The sequence below is a fragment of the Cyprinodon variegatus genome, unplaced genomic scaffold, assembly GCF_000732505.1.
Source record: "Cyprinodon variegatus isolate N-32 unplaced genomic scaffold, C_variegatus-1.0 Scaffold311, whole genome shotgun sequence".
NCBI classification, from domain to species: Eukaryota; Metazoa; Chordata; class Actinopteri; order Cyprinodontiformes; family Cyprinodontidae; genus Cyprinodon; species Cyprinodon variegatus.
In genome coordinates, this window is record NW_015150764.1 from 153,575 (window position 1) to 167,983 (window position 14,409).

The 14,409-nt window shown below is 37.5% G+C and overlaps 1 protein-coding gene across 1 annotated transcript in view; it reads right to left on the minus strand.

Annotated features, from left to right (window-relative positions):
- The window catches only part of LOC107090790, a 15,940-nt gene extending 4,203 nt beyond the window's left edge, over window positions 1-11,737 (minus strand). Inside the window, exon 1 of the mRNA XM_015384364.1 lies at window positions 11,273-11,737. Coding sequence (XP_015239850.1) covers window positions 11,273-11,281 — 9 coding nt within the window. The 5' untranslated portion in view covers window positions 11,282-11,737. The remainder of the gene's footprint in view (window positions 1-11,272) is intronic.
- Window positions 11,738-14,409: the final 2,672 nt, after the last annotated feature.

Here is a 14,409-nt window from a genome sequence, read left to right on the forward strand (position 1 = left end):
GTTACTATTATTAATGCCTTTATGCTTCTCTATCATGATGCACAATAAGATACATTGATCATTATTTATTATTATTTAAAATTTTCAGGTGGAATAAACCCTTGTGCAAACACACATTATACTACAATTCTAACATGTATGAATGCTAAATAGGACTTAAAAAGGCATCATACAAATGTCATGCTTTTGCACGAGGTAGCAGGTAATTAAGAAAACATGCAAGATGGCCGAATAATGATGAGTATATAAGATGAAGACTAAAAATATAAATAAGTGTCATCACCTTTGCTTCACAGCAAAATGAGAGTGGGGATGGGGGGGGGGGGTTATGAAGTGTGACTGCTGGGCTGCTGACTGGACTGGTCCTAAGCAGAGAGCCATGAGCTGCCTGTCCTCAGTCAGAGGAGGGGGCCTCGGGGCATTAAGGGAGGCAGGGGGAACCAGGGGGCCGTCTATGTCCAGGCTACCGTCACCGGGTCAGGTTGGGTCGCTCTGCCCCCCGCTGGCTCCCTGCACCGGACCAGCCCCGGAGCTCACAGCTGGGTTCTGCTGCACTGTAGTCAACCAAAATCCAGGACGATTTTGAAATTTCCCCCGGACATTTTTTTAAGGTATGAAATGTAGGACATGTCCAAGAAAAATGGCACGTCTGGTCACTCTACCATATCAACAATTTGAGGCTTTAGTGAGTGAGTGCTTGTTGCTATGAAGCGTCTTTGCTCAGCAGCTTTACTCGTTGTAAACCAACCAATCATCTAAATATTCATGAGCATTTCATAAAGGGAAGGAAACCTGTTGTTTAATTCTAGGGCTTATAACCAGGCTTGCATTAGGGCTCATAGAACATTTTCAGCCCGACCAATGTTACACATCCTATTCAGAGACTTTAAGGACCAGCACCAAATACCCTATATAATCATTCTATGACCCCTTTAAAGGAAAAGTCAGGTCATACCCAGAATTCAAACTTCTGAAAGTACTTTAAATATGAAATGATTACACACTGTTCAATAAATGATACGTGTTTTTAATTGAGAGTAATTTTCATTTGACTGCTTTACTGGAGACGTCCATGTTTGTCAAAGAACACTACTGCCACCTACTGGTTTGTGACGTCACGGTGTGGTATCGCCTGTTGATCAAGTCCCAATGCTGTATCTGGTGTTTGTCACTATGCAATATTTTCAAAGTAATCTTGAAAACATTCTTCTTTGAAATGTTGGCTACATATTACGTGTTTTTTTCTCTGGCCAGAAGTTTGATGGCAAATCCTCCCTCTTCAAGTTGGCAATCCAACGTCCAACTCGTCCGTGGTGGATCATGAATTGGAAAGGTGAAATGACTCAATTTTTTTTTCATTTTTACCCGATGTATTGCAACATCCAACTGCCATTCACGTGGGAATTTTCTGTTTAACTATAGCTCTTATGAATTTCAATGGTGAGGTCCTCTTGAAATCTCAAATAATTGTTGTTGATGGCAGATGTGTCTAATAGTTCCCAATGCCTTCACTTGTAAAGAGGGGAGAAAAGCGCTAGGCTTATCACACCGTGACGTCACTCCCGGAAGATGTGTGAGGTGTTACTATATTTGCGCAAAAATGGCTGGTCCCGGACTCAGTGATCGTGACCAAAATAGTTTTTATTTTTTTACTGATTAACGCTGAATTAATTAAATCACCGCAAACCTATTAGTTTTAGTTTAATACTCAACATTTATTCAAATGTCACTTAAATAATCAGCTAAGACTTATAGCAGTCATGGTAGTTCTTCAGAAATGCATAAAGCACGCAGTGGTCTTATGCAGCATTACATCAACTTATTGCCTATTTCCTGTGTGCTGTGGGTTGTTCAAATGTTTAGAAGCATTTCTAAGGAATACGTATTTATTGATGAGCCAATAGTCACTTGTTTGTTTGCTGACCAACTTTTATTCCAAAACATTCATGTCAAATGTGTCCCAGCATTGTTGTGAGCAGCTCCTCAGAGACTGCTTTGTTTGGCTATTTGAAGAAAGGCCGAAGCAGTTCTTGTTCATCAACCCACAAACTAAAACTGGCACAAACTTTCTAAACTCCCTGGCTGAGGTATGCGAACATTGTTGACAAGCCAGTTAAACAATGGATTAATGTAACAAAAAACTGACTCAACAACTATATCTCTATTTTTAACCACTAATAATCAGGGCAATTATTTCCTTTACAAGTAGAGACAATAATCTGCTGTTAGCACAATTTGATTTAGCTTGATTTAATTCCTGGAAAACACCAAACCCCTGCTTGGTGTTTAATGCTTGATGATGGGTTCCCAACATAACAACTGGGAATCACATAATGGGTTTTAGTCTCAGACAGACCAAGACTATAACATATTTAGCTGAGTACAAATATAAATTATACTAACCCAAATTTTCATCACAAGTCACTTTTCTTTCAAACATTGTAGCTAAAATATATGCAAGATGGAGGTAAAACAGATCGGAGAAAAGGATCAAAAAGAATCAAATATATTTTAGCAAGCTTAAATGTGTGAACCTTAAGATATTACAGTCTTCCAAATATTGCATTTAAGCAAATTAAGTATTGTACTCTAAGGTAAAATGTAATTAAATATATGATCAGAATCCAATTTTACAAATTATTTCACTGATCTATCCTGTAACTGGAGGTATTAACACTAGTTATCACTAGTACTCATTTATCGTATCATTTATTTAGTTATCTTGATAAATTTCTCGTAATGATAAGAATAATTTAATTATCGTCAGGATAAACTAAGATTAATGATGTTTAAAAAAGGCAAAAGTGTTATTTTTACTTTATCCTAAACTGCTGCTCTGTTAGGGCATTAACAACTTAAGAAAAATGTAACAAAATGTAGTTATTGTGTCCACAGGTGGGTTAAGGACTCAAACATTGGACTCAGAAATGAATACTATTTAATCTTACTTTTACTCAAGAATAAAACGTAAAAAGGCTACTTATCACTGAGTAATGAATGATAACATCTGATGTTTAAAATAATTTAATAAAAATAGACCAAAACGTAAAGTTATATGTAAATTCTGATATTTTAAAGACTACAATACCAAGACTAGAATAAAATGATTCAAACAAGAAAATTATGTTTCCCAAACCAATTTTCTTTTTAATATACAAAATCTGAAACCAGTACCTTCAGTGAAATTATTTACTCCTTACTGTACAGTATACTAATATGACCTCCAAATTTCATGGCAGGTTCAAGTAAAACTTGTTTCTAAGAAAAGAAAATTCCTTTTCGACATACACATCAACTGTGTGTCTATTCCTGGAGCACTTAAAAAACAAAGAAAAATGCTTGTTCGTTATTCAGTGGTGTTTGAATACTTTACCCACCTCTGGACACATTTGCTGCATTTATTCGTATTTTTCAGCAGCATCTAGAGCCCAAAGTGGAATATGGCATATGCCAGTTGGTAACCGGCATATGCCAATTGGGAACTGGCATAAACCGGTTCCCAATTGGCATAAGCCGGTTACCAACTTGCATATGCCAGTAAAATGCTAGGATGGAGTAGCATTTTACATTTTACTTAATATAAGAGTAGTGATATTTTATAAAGATATGACTAAAGTGAAATTGAAAGTATGTTGAAGTAAAAATAAACCTAAAAGTGTAATTTTGTCAAAAAGTTACTCAATTAACTGTAACCGAATAAATGAAATTACTTACTAGCCACCTCGGACTGTGTTCAGTCTGTTAATTAAAATCTTTAAGTAACTGGGGGTTATGGTCACTGTGCAATGCACTCACAGTCATATAGTCACTTAAATAGAATAAAAAAAGGGAATAAACAATATTTAAACATGATTTTTACAGTCCTCAAAACACAACTAAATATCTTGATAAAATATCCAGTCCATATTGCCAACCCCACTTGAGAGATTTTTTTCCCTAAGCATCTCTGATGACACTATTTCCAATGGTTCTCTTCCCACAGGCTCCAGCAATTGGTTGTGATGCTTGCAGGAGAAAAGCCCTTTACAGCACCAGGGTAATAAATGAACTAAATCGGTAGGGGCTATAGGGATTGCTTTGCCAAACAAGCACATCCAGAACAAGAGTAGGTTGCTGGCTGATTCTTTAGAATACGTCTGGTTTATCAGAGCCAGAGAAGAGGCTCAGAGCCATACTATTACATCACTCACATGTTTTAGGGATGTAGACATTCCTCTTTGTTGGCTTCTGCTTGGGGAAAATGCAACCATATCTTAACTGTTTTTTTAAATAGATCAGCAAAGAGGAGCTCTAGTTAAAGCTCTAGTTTGGCACAGGAGAATCATTGCAGAGATCTAGAATTAGCCAGCATCTTGTGTCAGCAGAGACACGGCACATGAGTATAATACCTCCATCTGTAGATCACCTACTAGATATCACATGTGTTTCATTATATAAACAGCCACAAACACCTTATTAAAAAAGTAAGGTAGAATGTAACTGGGCTGTAACATTATTTTGTAGGGATGTAAGAATGCATCTTGAGCAACAAACAATTCAAATAAAACAATCAGCAAAGTCCAAGTGGGAAATCATGAAGTTGTGAATTAAACAGTTGTTTTGCATAGAGGGGAGCTTTAAAAACACCAACAGATTTGAAGGAAGAGCAAGATTTAATGGTTGCCCTGTGTGTGGTTTCTTAGTTGCATTCCCATGCATGTTTAGCAGCAGATGAGCTTTCTCAATCAACCTCTCTGTGGAATCTGCTGTCACTTTAACCGGCTCTCCCCATCACACTGAACACTTATGTAAACACAGAGCCACCGCTGCCAAGCACTGCTGCTGACAGACACTAAACACCCTCCACCAACAATGTGCTGCTTTCAAAACTACGCTGAATTGTCTCCTTGTGCTCTCGCTCTCCCACTCCGCCTGCAAAGGAATCGCGCCGAGTCGCAACTAGAAAAATACAGGATCAATACTTCCATGTGGCTCCAGCGCACAGAGATAGTGGGAAGATAGGGAACGATTGCTCACAGCCTGGCCAGCTTGTTTTTGTTTTGAGAACTGGCTTTGCGATGTCAGCCGTTCCACCACATGCTCCGTCCTTCGGCGTCTGTGTTGCTTTTTCCCTGCAGAAGGAGCCAACTGTCACATCCCAGCTGGTAACCACTCATACTTGGTGGTTTTGCTTAGGGAAATTATGGTTAGACAGGTGGTACATTTTTTATACAAAACCAGAAGATGTTCAAAGTCATGCAGAGAGTTCACTGATGCTGCAAAATCTGCAACTATTGTTCTCACATCATTTAAGCTCTTGTCTGAATACTTTTCGCCTGAAAACAGAACAATGGAAAAATCACTGTCTAGACCAGACAAGGGCTGCATCAAGAAATCTCCCATGATGCTTTTAGTAACTTTGAAGAAGCTGCAAAGATCTGCAGCTCAGTAGAGAATCTGCTGACGAGTCACTTTTATTGGTGCAAACCACAAACCTGGGCACAATAAAAGAGTTTAAGAAGAAAGTTATTTCTGTAAAGGGAGTAAGAATATATCATGCTCACAGTTTGAAACATTCGAGGTAGGGGAAATGGTAAAAATGATAAGGAGGATGATCTGGTGGGATAAGACCGCATAAAAACTTTCTGGCCAATGTGCTAGAATCTGTTGGTCCAAAGGGGTCTGCTATCAGCTTCCTAATCATGCTTTAATTTGCTTTCTGGAGTGCTAAACCTGAAAGCTAAAGGCCTAGCGCCCCAAGTGGCTAAAAGCTACAGGGTTGCTTTATTTACACGTAAACATCTCTCCCTGCATTACTCTCCAGCAATGCCAACCTGCCAGAACGGCGGTTTCTTGGCTTCCCCTCTCCAATCTGCTGATGGGAGCGGTACACTGCAGTCCCGGATCCAGAGTTAATTAAGAGCTAAGAGAGGACCCCCTCCACGCCACACACCCCAATCCGCCCTCGCATACAAACACACAGACACTGCAGCTTCCAGCTGGAGCCATCCTGAGATTAGACTCTGAGAGAAAAGGAAGAAGACGTGTTAAGGAACGTAAACACACACTACACAGCAGCCTGAATGCAAGATTGCATTCCAAAAAAAAAAAAAAAAAAAAAAAAAAAAAGAGATAAACAATTAGTCAGTGCTGCCTACACCCATGCACACAGCTGTGGGGGGAAAGCATTTACAGAGAAGTGCCTCCCTTCCTGTTTAACCAGAGAATCCAGGCAGGCAGTTATGTAAGGGATCATAAATGTGAAACGTGAAGTGACCCAGTGCAAATAAAGTTCACCTCTGCAGAGGTATGTCTCGCTTTAGGGGCGAGCAAACTAATTAAGTCAAAACTGGACCAAAGATATATAAATATAATCGTACACCAGACACAAACATTGAGGGAGATTTAGGACATTTAATTTTCTGTCTTAGCTTTCAGACAGACACAAGCACCCTGGAGCACCAGCATTTTAACCGTCTGGTGTCTTGATCCCCGTCTCCATTTATGTTTGCCTTAATGAAGCAAAACAGACTGGCTGATCAGTTAAACAGTCTGCCTAAAAATGGTTTTAAGCTACATTTACAGTATGTTGTGTAGAAAGGAAAATTTTTTACTTTCAAAAATATGATTTCATATTCTGTGATTCTGTGAATTAGGCAACAATTCGCCTCACTGACTGCTGACATGAATCCAATTAAAAAACTTTTAGCTTTTATCTTTGGAAGTAACTCTTAAGCCAGTCTCTGGCAGGAATGAAAAGTGTCAGCGATTCAATGGTGGAGGAAACTGACCGTGTGAGTGTGCAGTGTGTGTATCCTCATACTCCTTTCCACTTGTAATCTGGTTTCTCAAAGCTCCACCTGCCTGTGTGTAGGACCGGTTTGATCAAAATGATAGTGTAATCAGGGGAAACACTTGGTTCAGCTAAGTGACACCTTTTGAATAAACCAACAGGAAATACCCAAGGTTTATTCTTCTATGGAGATAAAGGCAACTAGATAGTCCATTCACTTTTTGATTTTCATTTAATGACTAAATATCAGCTCTGATTTGCCAAGTTTTTTCAAAATACGTTCCATCTAGATCAGCACCTCTTTTCCTGAATAAAAGTGTCATATTAATGCATGACCCAGTTTCTGATTTTTGATCTGGCAAAGGCATGTAGCTCAGGAGACACCACACCTCTTCCTCTATAGTGTGGGAAGTACAGGTGGAGGACAAACCAGGGAGTGCCTCCACTCTCACTTAGGGAGCCGTACACTTCACCTGATCTGTAGGGGGCTGTCACAGACAGACAACCAGAAACCTAAAACCCCACAATGCACAAGGCTCAGAGAGGACAAAACAGCACCAAAGCTCAATGTCACTGACCATTACAGAAACCTGATAGCTCAACATTAAAGAAAATATAGGAAATGATTGGTTTAAATTTATTATTAGATCTATTATTTCTGATTGGTTATCACTTAATTTAAAACAGAAAAATACATCCTAAGCTACAGTAATATTGTAGCTGTTTAGTATGGTATCAAAAAAATGGCTTCTAGACTTTGACCTTTGAGTTTACTGGCTTCCTTAAAGTTTCAAATGATTTATTGATACAGTAGATTACATGGCTCAGGCTGACCTTGGTTTATGTGAAGAAACTTTTCCTATCCTCCAACAAGAGCCCCTGGGTCAAACATCGGACCTTTTTAAATGTTCCATGAAATAAAACGAATGAAAACAGAAGAAATTGCTTCATTTGCCATGGTCCCTTCCATGCTTTACTGAAGAGAAGTGGAAGGTCTTCAAGAACTACTAAAGATCCACCCATTTTTATAGGGCATTTGATTCTAACCTTGGTTTTTTTCCACGTTTGTGGTTTTAAATTAAAATTTTCTTCTTCTTTTAAACATTTAACTGAATTTTATAAGACGTGAGGTAGTTTCTACTGTCAAGGCAAAGTCAATCAAACAAAAATCAAAGTATTAATGAACCCTATCATGTACTATGACCCAATGAATTTCAACTCCTGTAGCTGACTCTTCCAATTAAATGATTACGCCATGTTTGCTTTTTTGCTATATTAGTTTGCAAACAAAGTTCTTGGTGTTATTTACTGTAACAAAACTACACGACAAGAGTTACGATATTGCACACTGGTACAGTTGGAGAAAAGAAGAACAGACACATATGTCCATGGGAGAAGATGTGACGTTGAGTGAGTCAGCAGTGCAGAATGGAAATTTTAATAAGAAAGAGGAAAATGTCAAAGATCAAGTGTGAAAAGTGAAAAACAATATTTGGTGCCAAGATGGATAAGTTATAAAAGCGGAGTAGAGTATAAGGTTGCAGAAACATTTAGATTTTGCTGCTAAGCTGATGGTACACTGCCTTGCTAAAACTGATGCTAGTCATATTATTGCTATTCTTGGTAATTATAGTTAAGTTGACAGCTTATGATATTGACCAGAGTTTAAGTTCAAGTTTCCAATTTGGTATTATAATCTGCCAGAGGTTGCTGCACAACAATGTTTAAGTCTAATGATCACAGCTGGTGTAAAAATGCTTGTCAGATTCAAAAAGGAAAAAGTTAAATCTATCAGGATGAAGGCCAAGCTTATATTATTTTGTTTGAAGATGAATATTTTTTCCATGTTTTTTTCTTATTTTTTCATAGTAGCAGACTAGACCCATTTAGAAGGACTAAAAGTTTAAAAACAGAAAAACATACACAGATAAAAATCCTACGGTTCAAAGACCTTTTAAGAAAACGCAGGGGGGATGTGAGCTGTCTTTAAATCTAATGAGTGTTTGCCCCTTCCCCAACTTGTTGAAACACATGATAAGTCAACTGGAAAGAAATCATGTTTTTTTTACAGTTTTCTCTCTTGAAAGAAAAGATGGATTTGGCTGTTTGGAAATATTTCGAGTTTCACGGGCCAACAATTTGAAAGCTATCTGTTAAAAAATTGACAAGCTTGCATCAGCTGCAGTATCCTGTTATTATGAAAAACAGATATGATGGTGGAAAAAAAAGGTAGAGATGTGTCAGAAACCTGTTGGTGGCCCTGAAAAGACAGTTTTCAGATGGATTGACCCTGATCAGTGACTTGTTAGACAGAAAAACTTCAGTTTTATTTACTTATTTTTTTCTTCGTGCAAATGTTAAACCCCATCACATGAAAGGCAGCAATGCTGGACTAAACTGCTCTAATTCAGTTTATTTATGTCATTCTCTAGCAGACATTTAAATCAGCTCAAATATGAATCTGTGAGTCAAAGTAAAATTGCCCATACACTTGGAATTGCTGCTACAAACACAGGTATTAGATAATATGGTTGTATAAATATGAGAAAATCTTGTGAAATAAAATAGCGTGGTGACAATATCGGTTGCAATATGTGCTCAATTTGCCTTATTTTTTCTGATTCCCATCAATGCTTACATCCCTACTTGAAACTAACACAATATATTGCATGTTTTTATTCTATAATTTTGTATGTTTAGTTTGTTTTAATTGCAACTGTATGAAAATGTATCTAGAAATGTTATGCGGACGTAACGTAACTTCTCTAGGTGTATTATAGCTATTGAAATTAGATTAACGTTAACATTAAAATTATGTTAACTTTAATGTAGGTTAATTGTTAACAGTGTAGCAGTAGGAATCTGTTCATTTTCTGTTTTAAATCACAGGAATTGGCTCATGTTATACATCTATGTATTAACTTTTGGGGTAAACGGTGTGAAAAAACAGATAGTTTAGAGTTCCAAAAAAAACAAAGATTAGGATTTGACCCCCCCCCCAAAAAAAAGGTGCATTTAATCAAATGCTTAATTTATTTGTAGCCACATATTTCTGCTTCCATCTAGTTAAGACTTATCTGAGTAGATGAGCTCAAATGTTCAGAATCGGACGGGAGGATCACTGCTCAAAGTCAAATAAGAAAAAGATTTAAAATCCCCTCGCTCAATTTTCATTTATTATTACATTGTATGACTTCAGGTGTAAAGTGTTTGTTCTTTGGTAAAGTTTTGCGACCTGTGCCGGATATATTATCTATCAAAAAAGAATAGGCTTTGTACATCGTATCTCAAGTTCAGGAAGGAACTGGATAACTCATTTTGTTTATAAGTAGGTAGAACAAAATTTGGTATATTAAATAATGGAGAAAAAAACATTCAGGTTTAACCTCTGTGCTGCTGCTATCAACACCTTTGTTTATAGATATTGGAGATCGGCCTGTTTTTCCAGTGTAGTCCTGTTTCTCTGATTGTGACTGGCTGGATGTGCTTTCTTCATCCTCTGACATACGAGTTAGCTCAGAGCTCGTCTGCCTGGCTGTGTGTTTCCTGGACGGTGCCGCCTTTTACAGCTGCTTTTTGTATCCCTGCTTCTTTCTCCTTGAACCCCAGTCAGCCTCGATAGATGGCCGCTCACACTGAGCCTGGTCTGCTGGAGGCTTCTTCTCGTTAAAAGGGAGTTTTTCCTCTCTACTGTCGCTACAAGCATACTTAGTGTGAGGGAATGCTGAAGAGTCAATGAGTCCATGTAATCAACAGTTTTTTCCTGAGATAGAAAACTTTGAATCAATATGACTGTATGATCTGGTGAACTGTAAAACGCTTTGAGATGACATGTGTTGTAAATTGGCGCTTTATACATAAACATGAATTGAAATTGAACCTTTCAGTTAAATAAAAATAATAAGTTACTGACACGATAACTATTTAAATGAGAAACAATCAAAATACAATTTGTCTAATGCTTCGGAACAACACTTTATAAAGTTGCAGATGCCAATAGGGAAACATACTTTACTTAATCAGTCCTTGTTAACCAACCTGGCATCAATTAACAGTCCTTTGATCTTTCAGGCTTACCGCTGTTTGATCTTACTCCACCATCAAAGCTTTAAATCTACAGCTCAAACCAGAGTATTGATTGCTAGCTGTAGATTACAATGAAAAGTTCATGTGTTCATGTAGATCTCACGGTCTAAGTGCTCTTTCACGTTTCCTTTCATTTACATTTTGGACGGTTGGGTTCTTTGTATTAGCAGGCCCTCAGCCCCCTCCCTCCCTCCCTCCATCACTAACTAACTAACTCCCAGCACAGCCTGGCATCTCCCACATCACTATAACAACCACCGCTGTAATGCACCATAATAACCCCCACAGGTCCCGTTTCAGTCAAAGGAGGGGAGAAAAAAAAATCAATGCAATTTCAAGGGCTGATGGAATACTGATCATTTCAATTAACGTGTTTTAGCCCTGAGAAAACAGAGTAAAAACAATAATACATACCCTGCTCATAGTCGCTGGTGTCCTCCTCCACCTTTCTTCTCACAGACACAGCAGCTGTTCTGCTATTTATCCATACCGTAGCAGAGTGTGTCTCCTAGCGGCTTGCTTGCTGCCTTCTGCCAGGTTCATATCGGGTCCAGAAAAAGCCCAACAAACGTCTTCCTCCTCCCCTCTCTCCTCTTTTCTTCAGTCACCCAGAAGCATACTGGGGGGACACACGGCTCCTTGACTTCTTGAGCTAGCAGCGGAAGCTAACTCACTCAGAAAACTTCTACCCGAGTTGCGTAAGCGACGCCGTTTCTAATTTCACTTTCGCGAACCGGTTAAACTCGTTCAAAACAGAGTGAAACAACGATAAATGCTATTTGGAATCGTACGGGGAGTTATAACCTGACGCTACAATGAAGCTGCTTGTGTGGTCAATGAGGAGCTCTGTTCCAGTGAGTCTTTCTTGGATTGGAGCTGGAGAGCATCCTCGCTGCACTTGTTGCTGTGTTTGCAGGGGGCGGGGCGTTGTGAGGCTAGGGTGAAGGCGATTGGTTGACCACAGAGTGACCGTCCGGCTGACAGCCAATAGAATACCAGACTATTAACACTTTTAACTGGAAAGCCACGCCCACTCTAATACTCGTACAATACTGCATAATAAAAAACTAAAGTTGCAACGAATCAAGGCCTTTAAATGTATATACTTTAGGGCTGCAATTAACTATTAGTTTACAAAATGATCAGTCTATTATTGTTTAGATTAATTGATTAATAATCCAATAGCCAAAGGTTCCTTAAAGAAGATTATTTTACAGATTTAAACGAGGTGAAACTAAAAAGTTTCTACTTAACCCTTTGTAGGGCACTCATTGATTAAAAAAATGTCAAGCCAATTATGTTATTGGAATCCAGGAAAAGACCTTATTACCTTTGTAACATTCAAAAATCTGGATATTTTGATGCCAAAAATGAATGCAAATGTAATAACAAGAAACAACCACTTGCTCAAATATATTAAGAAAAATAACAAAAGTGCTTCTATAAGAAATTCGTGGAAAAACACTCAAATGTGAAAGAAACAATTTTTTGGGGGTTACAATATAACCTTACAGGCATTAATGCTGATACTGGTACTTACATATTTAGTTTATAAACCTAAATGTAATGTCAACTAGGCTTGTTAACTTTTTAGCTTTACTTTTTAACTTTTCAATTAGCTTTTTACCTTTTTTCATGACTTGTTAACATTAGTAATTATTCAAGGGCTCATCTAATTGGTGGAATGCCAAATTAAGATGTACAGCCATGTAGCAGGATCTTTGCTGAATTGCTGGATATAAATCTTGTGCCTTTAGACCTCACTGCGGGACGCGGGGGACTCCATTTGTAAGGGAGTATGCAAGTAATCAAAAACGTTAACCTGCCCTATAAAGTGTTAAGGAGTTCTGGCTATGGTAGATTGACATACAAAAAAGTTTTTATTTTATTTTATTTTTTTACTTAACTGCAAAATCTTTTTTTTCCAATCTTTGAGTTTGGCTGTCAGCTTAAGGCATGTTTTGGAGTCTCTATACTCCTGTTAACTATTAATCTATTACTAAATTAGTTGGAGATTATTTCAGTAACTGATTAATCATGATTCATCTGATTAGTTCAACCCTAAACTGCTTTTATAAAACCTTTTAAAGATTTGTTTGAAAACATCATTAATGTAGTAGTATACTTAATACTGAATATTAATTTGATTCGTCTGAACCTTCAATTAGTATTTTGAAAACTGGCCAATCTAAAACTTTCCAATATGTCATCTACATCGCTGAGGAGGAGACTATTGGGCTCCATTTAGAATCACTTATAGTTTTTTTTTATTAGTACTAGTCTTTATTTGTTGTTGCTACATTGATGCTCTTTCATCCATGCTGCCTCTCCCGTACTTGCTATGACAACAAAGAATAAGTTGATGAGAAAGCTGCTCCCTTCCATTGTCATTTAGAATTGCAAAGCTTCTGAGCGCAGTATGAGCTGTACAGTAACAATGTGATACTATTTCTTTTAGCTAAAAAAAAAAAAAAAGCCAAGTACTTGTAATCTTTTTTTTTATTCATGGCTTTTTGGGCAATTGTGTTATTAAATGGAGGATACACTATAATATGTTACTATATCTAGCCCTACCACCATCACAAAAAACATAAATCGTTGTAATTACCGTATGTCAAACAGGTAAGATTCAAACAGAAACTGCATTGCCTACCTTTATCATTACCTATGTTTCTTGATTGTGAGTGTTTTGCCTGTTTTGTTGGGTGTCTAGATGGGAAGTTAAAACTAATAATTGGATTTTACTTTTATTTTATTGATTTGGGAAACTTCACATAAAAATATAAATTTCCTGTTTAGAATTAATACATTTATATAGAACTGTACATTAATTTAAAACATAAAGAGATGCATAGATTAATTGATACATTGACGATAAATGGATTTGTTTCCATCTATTTTCAAAAAATAAGATATTATAATAATGGTTTTTATATTGGACTATTTAGTGAACCTTGGCACTTTTGGCACTCCACAGTTCCTGCTTGTCAGTAGGACAGAAAAAGACTGGGCTTTCCAGTTGGTTTTGCCTTGCCTTCCTTGTGTTGTGTTGTGTCACTGAATCATACTTGTGGAATTTAATGTCACTTCTGTTCCATGCCCATCCCCAAATTCCAGAGAGAGAGAGAGAGAGAGAGATGATTGTCCTTTATAGTAAGCCAACAAACAAGTGAGGCAGAAGTTGCAGTCCAGACATTTTTGTGTCATATAATTACCATAACTTAAAACATTTACTACAATCAGGATCAGTTCTTGCTTGGCTGCATATTTAGATTTTAGAAGATAAAAAACTCAAATAAGTAGTGAGGGGAGGGACAAATATTAGATAGGCTCAGTAACAATTCCCTCAATCCTAGTTTCATGAAGCTAAATAATAAAAGAAGCATCATTGTTACATCAGCAAAAAAAAAATAAATAAAAATAAATCAAACAACGGACAGGTTAAAACACTGGACCCAAAGCCACGCCAATGTTTTTAGGAGAATGTCTATGTAACGCTGTCTGTCTGTCTGTCTGTCTGTCTGTCTGTCTGTCTGTCTGTCTGTCTGTCT